Below are 14254 nucleotides of genomic sequence, written 5' to 3' on the forward strand. Positions count from 1 at the left end.
ATAGAAACAGCCAAAGCTGAAGGGCAAATTTCTTTTGCCAGAGAAATAGCCAGGATTTGTTCAAAGCTGTCCATTAACAGCTGCTGAAACTACTAATATTTATCCAGGCCCTCTCCTAGGCATTAGGTGCCACTATAAGCAGCAGCTCTTCTCTCAGATTTCCATTATAGAGATAAAAAGGACTTCGCTCCTTCACTCATTCTTTTATTACAAGTGATAGTCAATTCATTGGGTGGAAAGTGCTAATTACGTAGTAAGATGTGAGGCTCCTAGAATGGATAATACTGTGGATCAGCCATTGTAAATCCCAATACACTTGGCAATCACACACACACACACACACACAAACACACCAATTATAACTGAATTTCTACAACATTAGATACTCACCAACAAATGGATTATCAAAACCTTGCATTTTTCAAAAGTAGGAAGGTGGACACTCTTAGGTATCTCAATATGAAAACCTGCAGTTCAGCTGCCAGTGTGTCTAATCTTAAAGAGAAGCATATATTCTGCAAAAAGCCTATTGTAGGCTTGTATATTCCAATTCTATACCACAGTGTATGGGTTCCTCTTTATTCCTGGGCGTTGAGGGGGTGGGGGGCTATAGCCTCCATGCAGTTCTCCAGTGCCTTTAAAGATCATGCTGCATACGTCTGAGGGCAAAATAGTCTATTTTCTGGTATGTAAAGTTTAAAAAAGGATGAGAACAAGCATGGGAAAGTCTTTGGGAGGCTAATGATATCCATATCCACCCTCAGTTCTCACCACTGACTCCACTAATGGCTATGTAATTTTAAATCGTTTTTAAAAGTCGCAATAGCGCTTAGGCTTATATACTGCTTCACAGTGTTTTACAGCCCTCTCTAAGCGGTTTACAGAGTCAGCCTCTTCCCCCCAAAACGGGGTCCTCACTTTACCGACCTTGGAAAGATGGAAGACTGAGTCAACCTTGAGGCTGGTGAGATTTGAACTGTTAAATTGCAGGCAGCCGGCAGGCAGCAGAACTAGCCTGCAGTACTGCACTCTAATGGAAGTAGTTCACCTCCAACTCCCCTTTTCCCCATGCCACAAGAAAAAAAAAGCCTAACATTGGTCCCTTGCCTTCTGGAGATATTACCAGAAAGCATTCTCTAGTCTAGACCAACAGCTGGTCAGGGCGAGCAGGATGGTGTTCTTGCCAAAAGAGATTGACCACCCTTGATTTACACTTTGCTTTGTTTCCATGCAGCCATGGAGAACAATCAACCCTTGGCTATATACTGTATATACATGCAGCTTATTCTTCTGAAGCAAAAAGGTTGCCTTCTCTAAATGGCTATGCTGTTGATTTCTTTACAAGCAAGAGAATCCCAGCAAATTTCTTTCCAATTTGTTCTACTGCTTACCTATTGGCAGGAATGAGGGAGGCTGTGCAAGGTGATGTTGAATTAGGGTGCTGATCTAAAGAGTCATCACAAATATTAATAATATTAGTTAAGAATAGCCAGGAACCAGATTGTTAAATTACTCATGTTTATTTATAACAGACCTTCAGCCAGTACAGTACAAAACTTAACAGTAGTATAATCTCCATTACACAAATATGTACTTACAATATATTACAAATACAAAAAAGCTTTTGCAGTAAGAGGTTTTTCTTTTATTTAAAAGCAAGTTTAACCCCACCAAAAAAAAGAGGAGGGGGAAGAGCGCCACACCAGCAAACCCAATAACAATATACAAATGAAAGCTTGTTAGAAACAAGTGAAGAATATTGTAGCGGGTTGGGGATATTGCACATCTTTTTTGTTCTTCATACATCTGGTTAAAAAATATATATATTTACACAAGTTAAAGAGACCTGGAGTTTTACAAAATTCCTACATTTGTTTTTTAGGCTCTTCATACAGGTGAAAGCAAAAAATAAAAAGGAACACTGATTTCTTAGAAATGTCAGAGCTTTGTTTCTCTAAAAACAAACCTGTTTTCATTTTCACAAAAGGGGGCAAGCAGGAGGTAATATGTAAAGTCCGAAGCAGGATTCTTGTTCCCTGAAGCAGGGTAGAGAAAGATTAGTACCATTCCACAGTGCAGTAGACAAGAGTTCACAAATGATGTTCTGGACCTCTTCATTTAGATCTAGAACTGTCTTTATATTTCCCCTTAAACAAAAATAATTGGCTCCTGCATAGAGTGGTCCAATTCCCACCAGAAACGGGAAGCAGAGCAATTCTGAATGTGGACTTTGTATGGAGGCACAAAGGATATCTTTTTTTAAAAACCCAGTAAAAATGACACTTTAGGTGCTTTATCAGTGTGGCAATGAAGTGAGGCCAAGCACCCAAGGGCCATCTTTGGCTTTCAAGAAGTCAGTTTCCAACTATCTAAGCTTTTCTGTCTTTCTTGTCAAAGTTTCATACCTATTTCAGGAACAAGTACATAAATAAAGAAAAATTCAGAAATGTATTTTCTTCCCAATGCCATCTTCCAAAAAGCCAATAAATGCTTCCTCCTCTTTACCAATATATTCATATGGAAAGCATATCTGGTCAGCTGTTCAATATGTTTTACATTGTCTTGACAGAAATTTTAGTCTGCACTGGAGGAACAGAGATATCTTTCTGTAATTTTGTCTATTGAAACTAGAAGTAATTCGCATCTCACATGGAACATGTCTGGGCATTGGTAATAAAGTTTAGACATCAAGGAGACGTCTCACCAAAGGTCACACTCCTGATATCTTTAAGCCAAATTCTGTATTTATCTTGCTTCATACAGTGCATTCAGTTCAGTATGTGGAAAGAAAACAAACATACATTTTGCTGTTTGATTTCCAGTTTTGCTTAAAATATTGATTTACATAAACAATTAGTTGGCATCCATTCTCTGCAGAACTGGATACTTTTGGAATTTGGTTAGAGGATTTTGTAACTACTAATTCATATATGTATGTTTGTTTTTCATTAGAGACAATATAATGCTCTCCAGTTAAAGTAAATGAATTTTACCCCAGTCCTCTGGAGTACATACACCATAACAGAAGCCAAGGAATCTCAAGTACCTAGAGAGAAGTGCTATTTGTCTGATCCCACAAGGGATAAATCCTATCTATATAACTCGGGAGTTACTATACATGCCCTATTTAGGTCTAGATTCACATGGGAAAAGAAACATGCACACAACTGAGTTTAGGGACTGCTCTCATTTCTATTATTATTATATAGGCCTATCTGAACTTTCCCTTTTTTCACAGGTCTACTTCCATTGTGACACTGAATACCTGGGTGATAAACATCTGGGCTTTGTTCAGATGCATAGTTACATGAACAGACTATACTGTTCTGTCAGAATTACTTTTTTTTAGGGAGAAAGTTATCAGCAGAGGAATCTAAAATTCTTAAGACAATTATTTGAGTAGCTCAATTATTTCCCCAAGGACAAATGTTTGGACAACTTGTTCTAAAAGAGGTGCGAATGTGTGTGTGGTATATGTATGTATATATAACACCCACACATCTCCTTACTCACAAAATGGGCAACAAATGCAGGAAGAGTGGGTTGTTGAGAATATTGGAAATCAGCTCAGAGGTTTTACTGTGGGTAATAAATATGCCTTTGATGTGCAATGTTTTGCTTTTACAGAACTTTTTCATAAGGTTTCCCAGGATGTTTTAACAATAATTATGAAAAAAAATCCCTAAAGCTTTGTTGTCTCTGATATTTTGGAGCACAACCCAAACACTATGAGTAACACCTGAATTCAATTCAATTATAATCTTACCAAACTCTGTTAAATTTAAAAAAAAGTCTTCATGGTTTGTGGTGTAGGAATCTCACCTTTTAGAGCAAGATAATATTAAGCATTTGAATTACAAGTGTAAACGCTGGTTCTTGTGACTTTTTCCACTCAAAGGAGAGCTCCCATAATTCCCTCTAAGATTTCATTCACACAAAATTCTAATGAGCATTGAAATCATGGAGATTATTATAGGGAAAACTATGTCACATGAAATAACTATTTAGATTAACAATCACAAAAAATGTTGAATTATTTTAAATGTACATCAATAGAAGACATGAGTACATCAATAAGAGGGGGAAAATCCTTGACTTTAGAGCCAGTGGAACTAAAGGAGCCAGAAGTATGATTCTAATATGAAAAATACCCTATAAGAACTGGACTTTCAAGCTCCTTTAACAATTTGGCAAAGTCTCTCAGCATGTTTCATTTGTATTGCACAATATAATCAGAATGACAAAAATTATATATTCACTTCTGCTGCTGAAGCTAAAATAGACATTGCTGGGACCAGCTCAAAATGCCTCCCAAGCCTCTAAGATGCCACTTCTATGCTGAATGTGGGAAAGAGAAAGCAGAAGGGGGAAAGTGATATTGTACCAGAAAAAGTCAACATTTTAAAATAGGAACAGAACAGTGGAATCGGGGTACTATATTTAAAGAAAAGTTCCACTCCCATCTCCTTGGCCAATTCCTCAAAACCTCTCATTCAATCAGGCCTTTCCAGTTAGTCAAACTGGCTGGGCCTGTTTGTTTGTTTATTTGTTTGTTTTTTTAAAAAAGCTCAGTTCTGTATTTCACATTACAAAAAGCAAGAAAGAAAATGAGCAAAACGTTGCAGCTTGAGGTTTGCTTTTTAAGTAGAAAAAGAACCGCCTTTGGTTTATCCTGCAAGGAAGCAATTCCCTGGGCTGCTGCTGAGTAAATGCATTAAGGGATTTATCTAAACCAAAAGCACTCTCCCCTTCTTGTCACATCCATTGCCCAGCTAAGACTAGAGAGACTATTTTAATCACATACCCCTTTCCATCAGATGAGATGCTTCCAACAGATAAAGATGGAGCAACCTCCGGAAAAAGGCAAGCTTCAAGTTTTATTGGCTCAGCACATAACCCTTCTAATTTGGTGATTACCCTCTTAAAAAACAATTATCAACATGATTTCCACTCAGGCTGGGGAGGTGGGAATGACTGCGTAATACCGACAAGTGGTGCTTTATCTCTTGCCTACAGCCTATTATCAGCAGCAATCTGCAACCAATTATAGAATGGAGGGGTGTTTTTTTTGTCCTTGATGATGATCAAAGTTTTTAAGCCACTAAAGTACACAAAATAAAGTGTCCTTGCCAGGTTCCCTGCTGCAGAAATCTAATGATCCCCTCTGACACCCTGGGCTATGAACCTGTGAACAAACAGGACTTCACTAGGGAAATCTTGCTGCATTTCATTTGCCTTTTCAGCAAAATCAGCTTAGAAAAGTTGTTGCCATTGATCTGGGAAAAAAGATTTCTCTTTAAGTAAACTGAAACTCTTACTGCAAACTTTAGGTCCCCTTAGTTTGGGATGGGCAGTGTGATGTATTCCACAAATATAGAGAACTCTCACCTCAAGGCTGCCACTTTCAGATCTTGCTCATGCTTTCTGGACACAAATTCATAAGGCTTATAACGGATCGACACAAACAAGGACAGCTAAACTGACTGGAAACTAAGTCCAATTCCAAGTTGTTCAGCAATAATGATGCTGGGAATCTGTATGAGGAGGTGTAAGTTAGGCCCTGGAACAGACACACTGGCAGTTTACTCCTCATTCCTTTGGCTCTATTAGATGTTAAGTAATTCCTAAGCTGATTCCAGTGATCATTGCTAGCATCATTCTTGCCTCCCAATGAAAACATCTCCATCTTACAAATCAATTCCTACTCAGCAAAGCCAGTCTCATTAATGCTGTCTAAAGAACCTGCATATTGGGAGAGAAAAGTTGAAGACATGCACTCACCTAGGAGGCTCAGCTCTTCCAAAGCTTGGATTGGCAACCTTTGAGTCTCCAAATGTTGCTGCACTCCAACTCAAATTAATCCTAGCCTGCTCAGAGGGTACTAAGACATGATGGGAATTGTAAAAGCTACATTTTCCTACCCTGATTCTACAGTCTTTAGCAATCATTATCTGCTAAGTGCTAACCACGGAATCTCAAAAAAATAAAAAATTAGCCCAGACAGCCTATCTGGAGAGAAGACAAGACATCCCAGACTCTTTAGAAGCATCATAGATTTTAACCAGATAATGTTAAGGTTCCTTCATTGCATCCTGGAAACAGCATTTGTTTTCCCAATGCTGGTTCTCGATTCAATATGGAAAGGCAGCATTCTTCCTATACAAAGTGCTCATCTTCCTTGAAATACCGTAGCTCCTTCATCAACACCAGATGCAAAATTCACTATCTCTTTTGGGCCCCAACAGAAGAAATAATACAAGTCAGTTCAAAGCTGTGTTAAGTAGATGCACAGAGGTATTAAATTATTGGGACCACAGCGTTCCTAGCATGATACCTTCATACGTTTCACAGCCACCCATAAAAAGAAGATATATACGGTTCACTTGAACAGTAATATAGCTTAGGCCGTGGCTTTCCTAGCCCCTTGAAAGGGGGAAGCTCTATAATGTGTTTAGCACCTGATCTGAGGTTCTTAATACCTAACATGGTGGCTTAACAGAAATATGGGAACTGAAACAAAAAAATGTCTAAATGGAAGAGACCTTAACTTTAGAGAGTCAAGCTTGCTGGGCTATATGCCAGCCCTCACTTGCTCCTAAAAAGAGGATATTCCTGGTGAAATGAATGAAAAATCTATTTAGAGGAAAGAAGGAAGGAAGGAAGGAAGGAAGGAAGGAAGGAAGGAAGGAAGGAAGGAAGGAAGGAAGGAAGGAAGGAAGGAAGGAAGGAAGGAAGGAGTTAATAAATAACTACAAGTGTGAGAGAAAAAAACAAATTTTAAAATTAATTATCAACTTTTAAATAACACACCATAGAGAAAGGCAAAATGTTATGAGCTCCTCCCTGTCTCAAGTTCATTGGATTTTTTAAAACTTAGGGTTCTTTTTTTTTTTACATTTCTCTTTTTTAGCCAAAGTCAGTGCAAAGGAGTACAAAAGAAATGAACAGTTCCATGCCCAACTAGGATAGAGCACTAGTGATGGGAAGAGATGAATAAGGGGACAGAGTAAAATTAGCCTACTTTATGTTCCCCTCGCACTATGTGGGAAGAGAACTCGTACCGGTCTTGGCTGTGATAGCCACAGATGTTGCATTCAAAAGGGTCTCTGAAGCCATGGCAGCCCATATGGATGGTGAACATGACGTGGTCCAGGAATAAGATCCGGCAGTGCTCACATTTGAAGGCTTTTACCTGTTCCCCTTCATCATTCACCACACGTAGGGCTTCTTTGGCTGAACTGGGAGTTGACCGAGTAGTGGTGGGAATGATGCCCTCCTGCAATTTGGGGTCCTCTTTGGCGTAGGCTGGACTCTGCCGGCTGCTGCTGCAATTCCCAATGCTGGATAGCAGCTGCTGCTGTGAGCCCCTCTCCTCATGGATGCTCTCAGTGTCTGTGGAATCCTGGCAACCATTGCTAGGTGATACCATGCTTGGCTCCCGTGATGCCCGATACACAATCTGTGTCCCATCAGAAAGGTCCTCGTGGCTTTCGGCAGTTTCCCGACTACTTGCAATTTCCAACCTGCCTGGGAGGGGCTGGATTTGGGTGTAGACAGAGCTGATGACAGGTGTGATCTCAGAGATGCAGTTTGTGGGTGGGAGTCTGAGGGGGCGTAAATGTTCTGCTCCCATGAATGACAATGAACTGCCAAAGCTAGCATCCATGGGATGGTGGGCAGCCACCATCTCCACGTCTTTCTCAAAGCTGGAGTTGACATCATATGCCATATCGGAGAGGCTATACCGCATATGCTTCTCTCCTAATGCATAGGATAAAAGAGATCAAATTACAAATTCCTTCTAGTATCAGAGGTACACCTATGATGAGAGAAAGACAAATAATGCTGATGGAAAACAGCACTACAGATGGGACTTCTTTAGTCCAGGGAGAAGCAGCCAAGACATCCTGAACTGTAATCCAACAACTCTTGGTTCACAAGAACATCATCCCTTTATCCAGAAATGCTTGAAATGCACCTTACCTATAAATTTCTGAGGTGTGGAGCGTTTTCGTTTGGTGATGCTGTTTGCTAGTCGGTCAATAAAGGCCGGCCGATCTGCTGAGGAATGAAGCATGGAGTCCGGCACCATCTCCAAGTCTCTCATCTCGTCACCTGGTAATAAAATTGATTTCATTTTTGGTTGTTCAAATTAATTCTACCCTATATTCCTTTTTTAAAGTGTCTGTGCAAGATTATGGCCATACATGAATCATACTGATAACTAATTTATTGGAGGAAAACAATATCACAGCAAAACACATAAGGTTACAACTGGCAGCCAGTGCTAACTTGAATCAATTCTATTAGAGCCTGTTGTCTACATCTGTAATTATCCCATTTAGCTTCTGTTCTCCTGCTTCATGGTGTTTATCTACTAGCATCTCTCCTGTCTCCCATCCTGCATGTTTGGCCATTAAAACTAGTTTCCATCTGTCCTAGAAACGAGAATCTTAGTCCTGATATAAAAAATATTAATGAAGCTGCAGTGACTATAAAAGACATTTGGAAAAGGGGTGCTGTATCAACTAGGACCAGTTATTTTCAAACTGATAGCTTCCAGATGTGATAGACCTCCAAATTTCAAAATTCACAATTAACATGCAAGTGTCCTTGTTTAGTAACTGCCTCATTTAGCAATCATTCTCAGTGATCTGTACAGATAGCTATGCTACCTGGGCATAGGAGCAGCAATAACTCAAAGCTCAGTGTGGGAAGATTGAGCTATAGAGCTGGTCTCTATAAGTAGCCTGTGCCATCCTCAATGATCCTCCCAGTTTTTTTTAACATTGGCAAAAATTTCCAAATGAAGACAATCCTTGGTAGATAATAACCAATGACATTCTCCTTAGGTTTGTCTCTGTTTTAGCCTAGCAGCAGGCTTACCTTGCTGGCCAGCCAGCAACTGTGGTTCAGTGTTAAGACTTTGCAGGTAGTTGTGACAGCGTTCCTTGTGCTCTTCCAACGTGCTTTGCTGCTTGTAGCTGCGACCACAATAGTTGCATTTGTAGGGCTTGCCAACTGTGGGGGAAGAGACTAAAAAGAGAACAGAAACAAAAGAAGCCCTATAATACAAGTTATATTTCTGAACTATCACAGTAAACTTTGGATCAGGCAGAATTGGGAAGTGTGGACAGCTTGCTTGTGACCACAGGTATATAATATAAACCTGCTGTACCCTATCAGTATAACTTCTCACAGTAATGTTCCTAATACCTGGTACAGACACAGAATGAAAAGAATCAGAACAACAGAGTTGGAAGGGACCTTGGAGGTCTTTTAATCCAACCCTCTGCTTAATCAGGAGACAGTCTACCTATACCATTTCAGACAGGTGGTTGTCCAGTCTCTTCTTAAAGGCGTCTAATGATGAAGCAGCCACAACTTCTGAAGGCAATAACAGCTATGAAGGAACTTCTTCAGAACCACAACTTCTGAAGGAATCTCAGTTATTAGTTGGAGAGCTGTTTATATCACACGTTTGACTGAGCTACATAAGTTTTGATAAACAAATCAACCAGCTAGGAACATTTTGTGCAGGTGTAATATGTTCCGGAATAAAGGTATGGGTTCACTCTTAGGCACTATTTCTTGAAGAAGATAGTTAAACAACAGATAATGCCTGCTTACTGAAATTTCAGTTTTAAAGTTCTGTTTTCCCATCTAAACAAAGCACTATACTAATTTCAGGAAGTTTAGGTGTTGTGTTTTTGTCTCATATATACTTGGAGAGTTATACTTCGTTTCCCATTTGCATAATAAAAATAGCATGGATTTTTCTTGCATGGTCCTTGCAAGAACAAAGTGAATATTGGGTGAGTATGAAGTTGTGAATCTGGGTTCGCCAGACACTTATTTTTTCATAAGAAACTACCCGGCAAAATTGACTCTGTAATGCTGACAATTCTAAAACCATAGGCACACTGTCAAATACAGAAGCCAATATGCTTTATATGTAGGATTGTGTTTCAGACTTTCAATTTTAGGCTTTTTAATTCTACATTTCCATTCTAGCTGATCTTTGGATGATCTCTTTAGGACCTTGAAAAGCTCTTGATATTAGCTGATATTCTGGTTTTCTCTGGCCTGGAAACCTTTAGTTCCTGTCTTGCCAGTTTTATTCCTTACAAAGAAGGAGGTAGGGTCCGTCCCGCCCCAGCTTTTTGAGAGCAACACAAGACTTCAGTTCCAATCTCTCCCATGAGAAATATTGTAATAACCATTTTTCCATAACAATATCAGAACACTTCTAATGGTTCTATGCAATTGGTACTTCTAGTAGGAGGAAGAGAAGGAAGTCTGTGTAAGTACCGTAACTTTTAAGCAGTGTATTTACTTAAGTGTTTGTTATTTATTTATTGGGGGTGAATTCCCCCTCCTAAACTTCATCTAAGATGAAGCTGATTCAATGTAAACAACATATGAAGTTATTCTAACCTACCCATTCTTGATTTTGATATTCAAATAAATTCTTAGGGTCTAGTTTCTGGAACAAATAATAAAATATTGAAACAGGAAATACAATTTCCCAGCTTACTTTAAGAAAGATGCAATGAACAGAGAAAGTCTATGACAGCTATGACATTTCTTTAGGAATTGAATTTGTAGAAAAACTGGTAAAATGCAAATAGCCAGCCCATATATTTACTAAGCTACAGAGAGAACAAAAAGGAATGTTTTTGAAATAAGATGATCACAGAGGAGAAAACCCCTGTCTATCGATCTTGATTGGACCTAGTTCTAAATGATGAAATGTGTTGATCTGGGTTATAAATTCCCACTTTTGTTTTGTAGGCAGATCTTTATAGATAAAAGGAACTGCCTCATTCGAGGACAGTATATCATGTTATAGAGTGGATGGGAAGAGAGATGATAGATTATTCCTGTCTTATCTCCCCCCAGGTGGACAAGCTATTTTAACAGTTGCGCAACCCCAAACAGTGATAAGGATTCTGCTATCCCCCCTTCCACTATTTTCTCCATTAATAACCTGCTGATGTATGATTTTATTATTATTTTTATATACTAACTATTCCAGTTCTAATGTTTTATTTCTCATATTTATAACTGACTATTTTGTTTTGACACCTAGAAGTTTAGTGACAAAAAATGCAGTGATGCAATAAAGGATGGGAAAAGAAAGCACTGTTTCACTAGAGAGTCAAACTGCAGAAGTACTATTGGTGAGCATGCTATAAATCAATAGTTTGAACAGATTGCAACTTCATATATAGGAATAACTAGTACTTTGTACTTTTTTTTAACAAAGTAGTACTATAAACACTATAAGCAATGGCTCTTCTATTAAAGCTGAATTTCCCAATGAATAGATCATGACTTCCAGGATATAACTGGTGATTTATCAAAACATGCTCTTTCAATGTCATGGGTTAAATTACTAAAACTCAAGAGATTGCCAGGAATTAAATATCATCTTCCTGGTGATTGTAGTGGTCTTTTCTAATATAGACATAAATAACTGGAAGTGAAATATAAGCAGTAAGGGTAAATTTGATGATACCCACTGATTTAAAGGGATTCAGTGAAAAATGTAGCTTCCAAGTTATCTGTTGAAACTAGGGAGTAAGCATCAAAATAGGAATGGCAACTCAGTGTAAGCAAGATATGTCTATTATGGCAACAACAACAACAACAAATCCTAAGAACCTTCCCATATAGACTGAAAGTTCCTGAGCTTGTGATGATTACCAGGCAAGGGAATATGAGGTAGTAGTGATGGTCTGGATAGAATGATCAATGAAATGTGCAACACAATTTTAAAAGTTAAAGTGCAACTGAAACCAGAGACTTTTCTTTTAGAACGAATGGACAGGCAACTAGAAAAAAAGTCATGGCACTTTTTTAATGTATGACAACTGTAGTGAGACTTGTATGGTCAAAAATGGAAAGATTCAAAACTATCTACAACAGAGTATGATTGGTGATGATGATGGAACTTCTGGAGATGGCTAAAGTAACATCTTTGATCAAAGAAAAAAAACAATACCTACATTTATGATTGACTGGAAACCCCTTTTAGATTTTTTGCATGAAATGGAAAGAAAATGCAATTATGATTTGGGGTTTTGATGACTAGAAAAACAACCTGGAAAACAGAACAAAATACTTGATTGTGTGTGTTTGTGTGTGTCTGTGTGTGTATGTATGTGTTTGTATAAACCATGATAGCATGGGCTAAAAATGTTGGGTATTCTATAGAATTGGACAAATGGCAAAAGTTGTGGTACAGAAACTATTTTTGACATAGCTAATGAATGCCATTATGTGGTTGTGTCTTTAAGTATGAATGATTTGAGGTAAAAGCATGTTCAAATAATTGTAGTCAAATGAGAATGGTGGTACATTGATAGTAAGATATACAAAGATTTTTGATTTAAAGTGCATAATCTAATATGAACTATAAATAATGACTGTGGAAGAAATGCACGAAAGTTATCTGTAACCAATCAACATGCTTTCTACAAGATGCAATGAAGGATGATTCTTTTTTTGTGTTTTTAATTAAAATAAAAAAAATTCAAAAAAAGAAAAGGACGGAAACTACAAATTGACAACATCCACTGCATAACATCTATCTATATAGAAAACTTATGCAAAATGTTTTATAGATGGCACTTCCCCCCAGCAAGATTAGCTAGAATGCTTCAGAATATGTCTACCAAGTGTTGGAAGTGCAATCAAACCCCGGGCTTGTATTACCACATGTGGTGGACATGTCCGAAAGCAAAGAAATGCTGGACTAAAATTATACACCTGGCTAGGAAAAAATGATAAAGAAACATTTAGATTTAAAACTAGAAATATTTCTGTTGGGCATCATATTAGACAAATATAGTAAAAGGAATAACAGTACCCCACACAGTACTTTAATATGGAATTTGTTACCAAAAATGTACTCATATCTTTAAAAGGAGCTCAGACATTCATGGAGAATAAGGTTATCAGAATTTCTGGTCCCAATGACTAGATATTAATACAACATCACAAACCATATACAGTATTTCTCACTATCTGTTGTTGAAGAGTACAACTGAAAATCCACTATTGCTTTCTTGCTTGCCATAGACTTCCCCATAGTTGGTCACTGACTAGATTAGATGGTTAGCTAGTTTCTTTTCTTTTTCAATAGAGCTAGATAAGACCCAGTAAGCCTCATTTGGAAATAACTCTAGAAGGAAAAAGAAAAATTATGAATAGAATTCCTCCTCCTTTGACACTTCAAAAAGTATTACTGGGGTTTGTGTATCAACATATCTATTCAGATAAATTATCTGAGAAATGTATATGCACACCTGCCAACTTTCAGTTTACTTGGTTAACAACAGTAACTGGAACTGGAATTTGTGTCAATAAAGCAATGTGGTCATAACGCCCAAGGTCATGTGACTGTGACACTTAGCAACAGCAGTTCCAGCACTTCTAGTTGCCATTGTTAAATGCATCCTATGAATCACATGGTCATCATTTGCAACATCCTGCCAGCTTCCTCATTGAGTTTGCTTTCTGGAAGCCTGCAGTGAAGGTTGCAAATGGTGATCATGAATCATTGCAGGACACTGCAATGTTGTAATTGCGAGCTAGTCACAGAGCACTTGGATTGTAATCATGTAACCACAGGGACACCATGATGGCTGCAAGTATGAAGACTGGTTGTAAGTATCATTTGTTTAGCAACACTACGATAAGGTTGAACAATCACTGAATGAGTGTTTAAGCTAGGTCTACCGGTAATTACCCTGTATATTACAAAGACGTTCTGTCCCATTTAGGGACCATTCAAAGTTACGAAGGTGCTTAGAAAGTAACTTTATGACCAGGCTCCACACAGTATCCCCATGGTCCCATGATCCAGATTTGGGTGTTTTGCAACTGGTAGGCATTTATGACTGTGCAGTGTCCCAGGGTAATGTGATTCCCATTTGTGTGTTTTACAGTTGGGTTCTGACAAGCAGAATCAGTGGAGAAGTTGACAGCAAAATCACAAATTGCTGTACAGGGATTATGCTCTCAACCATGTTAAATGATATAATTCTGCTACATTAATTTTCTTGTAAATAACCACTATTCAAAGCAATTTAATGTAGTCCTCCAATCCCAGCTAGTCTCTCCAATAAGTGAGCAAGCTTTGTTCTGAAGATGGGATACTGATTTAACTATATTCACTTTTAAGATACAAGATACTGGCGACAGATAATATCCCTCCTACATAACCAGGTCTAAATTTTAAACAATT

At 38.2% G+C, this 14254-nt stretch overlaps 1 protein-coding gene across 4 annotated transcripts in view; it reads right to left on the reverse strand.

The window, feature by feature from the left end:
* Positions 1-1501: 1501 nt before the first annotated feature.
* IKZF4 (IKAROS family zinc finger 4) overlaps positions 1502-14254 on the reverse strand; it is a 66041-nt gene continuing 53288 nt past the window's right edge. For all 4 annotated transcript variants that reach the window (XM_014070354.2, XM_014070358.2, XM_014070356.2 and 1 more), the window contains 3 exons: positions 8887-9036; positions 7984-8115; positions 1502-7761 (listed from right to left, as the gene is read on the reverse strand). In XM_014070354.2, coding sequence (XP_013925829.1) covers positions 7013-7761; positions 7984-8115; positions 8887-9036 — 1031 coding nt within the window. In that variant the 3' untranslated portion in view covers positions 1502-7012. The remainder of the gene's footprint in view (positions 7762-7983; positions 8116-8886; positions 9037-14254) is intronic.

Source organism: Thamnophis sirtalis, unplaced genomic scaffold, assembly GCF_051295495.1.
Source record: "Thamnophis sirtalis isolate CommonGarterSnake01/CBP01778 unplaced genomic scaffold, rThaSir2_p1.2 scaffold_3, whole genome shotgun sequence".
Classification (NCBI taxonomy): Eukaryota; Metazoa; Chordata; class Lepidosauria; order Squamata; family Natricidae; genus Thamnophis; species Thamnophis sirtalis.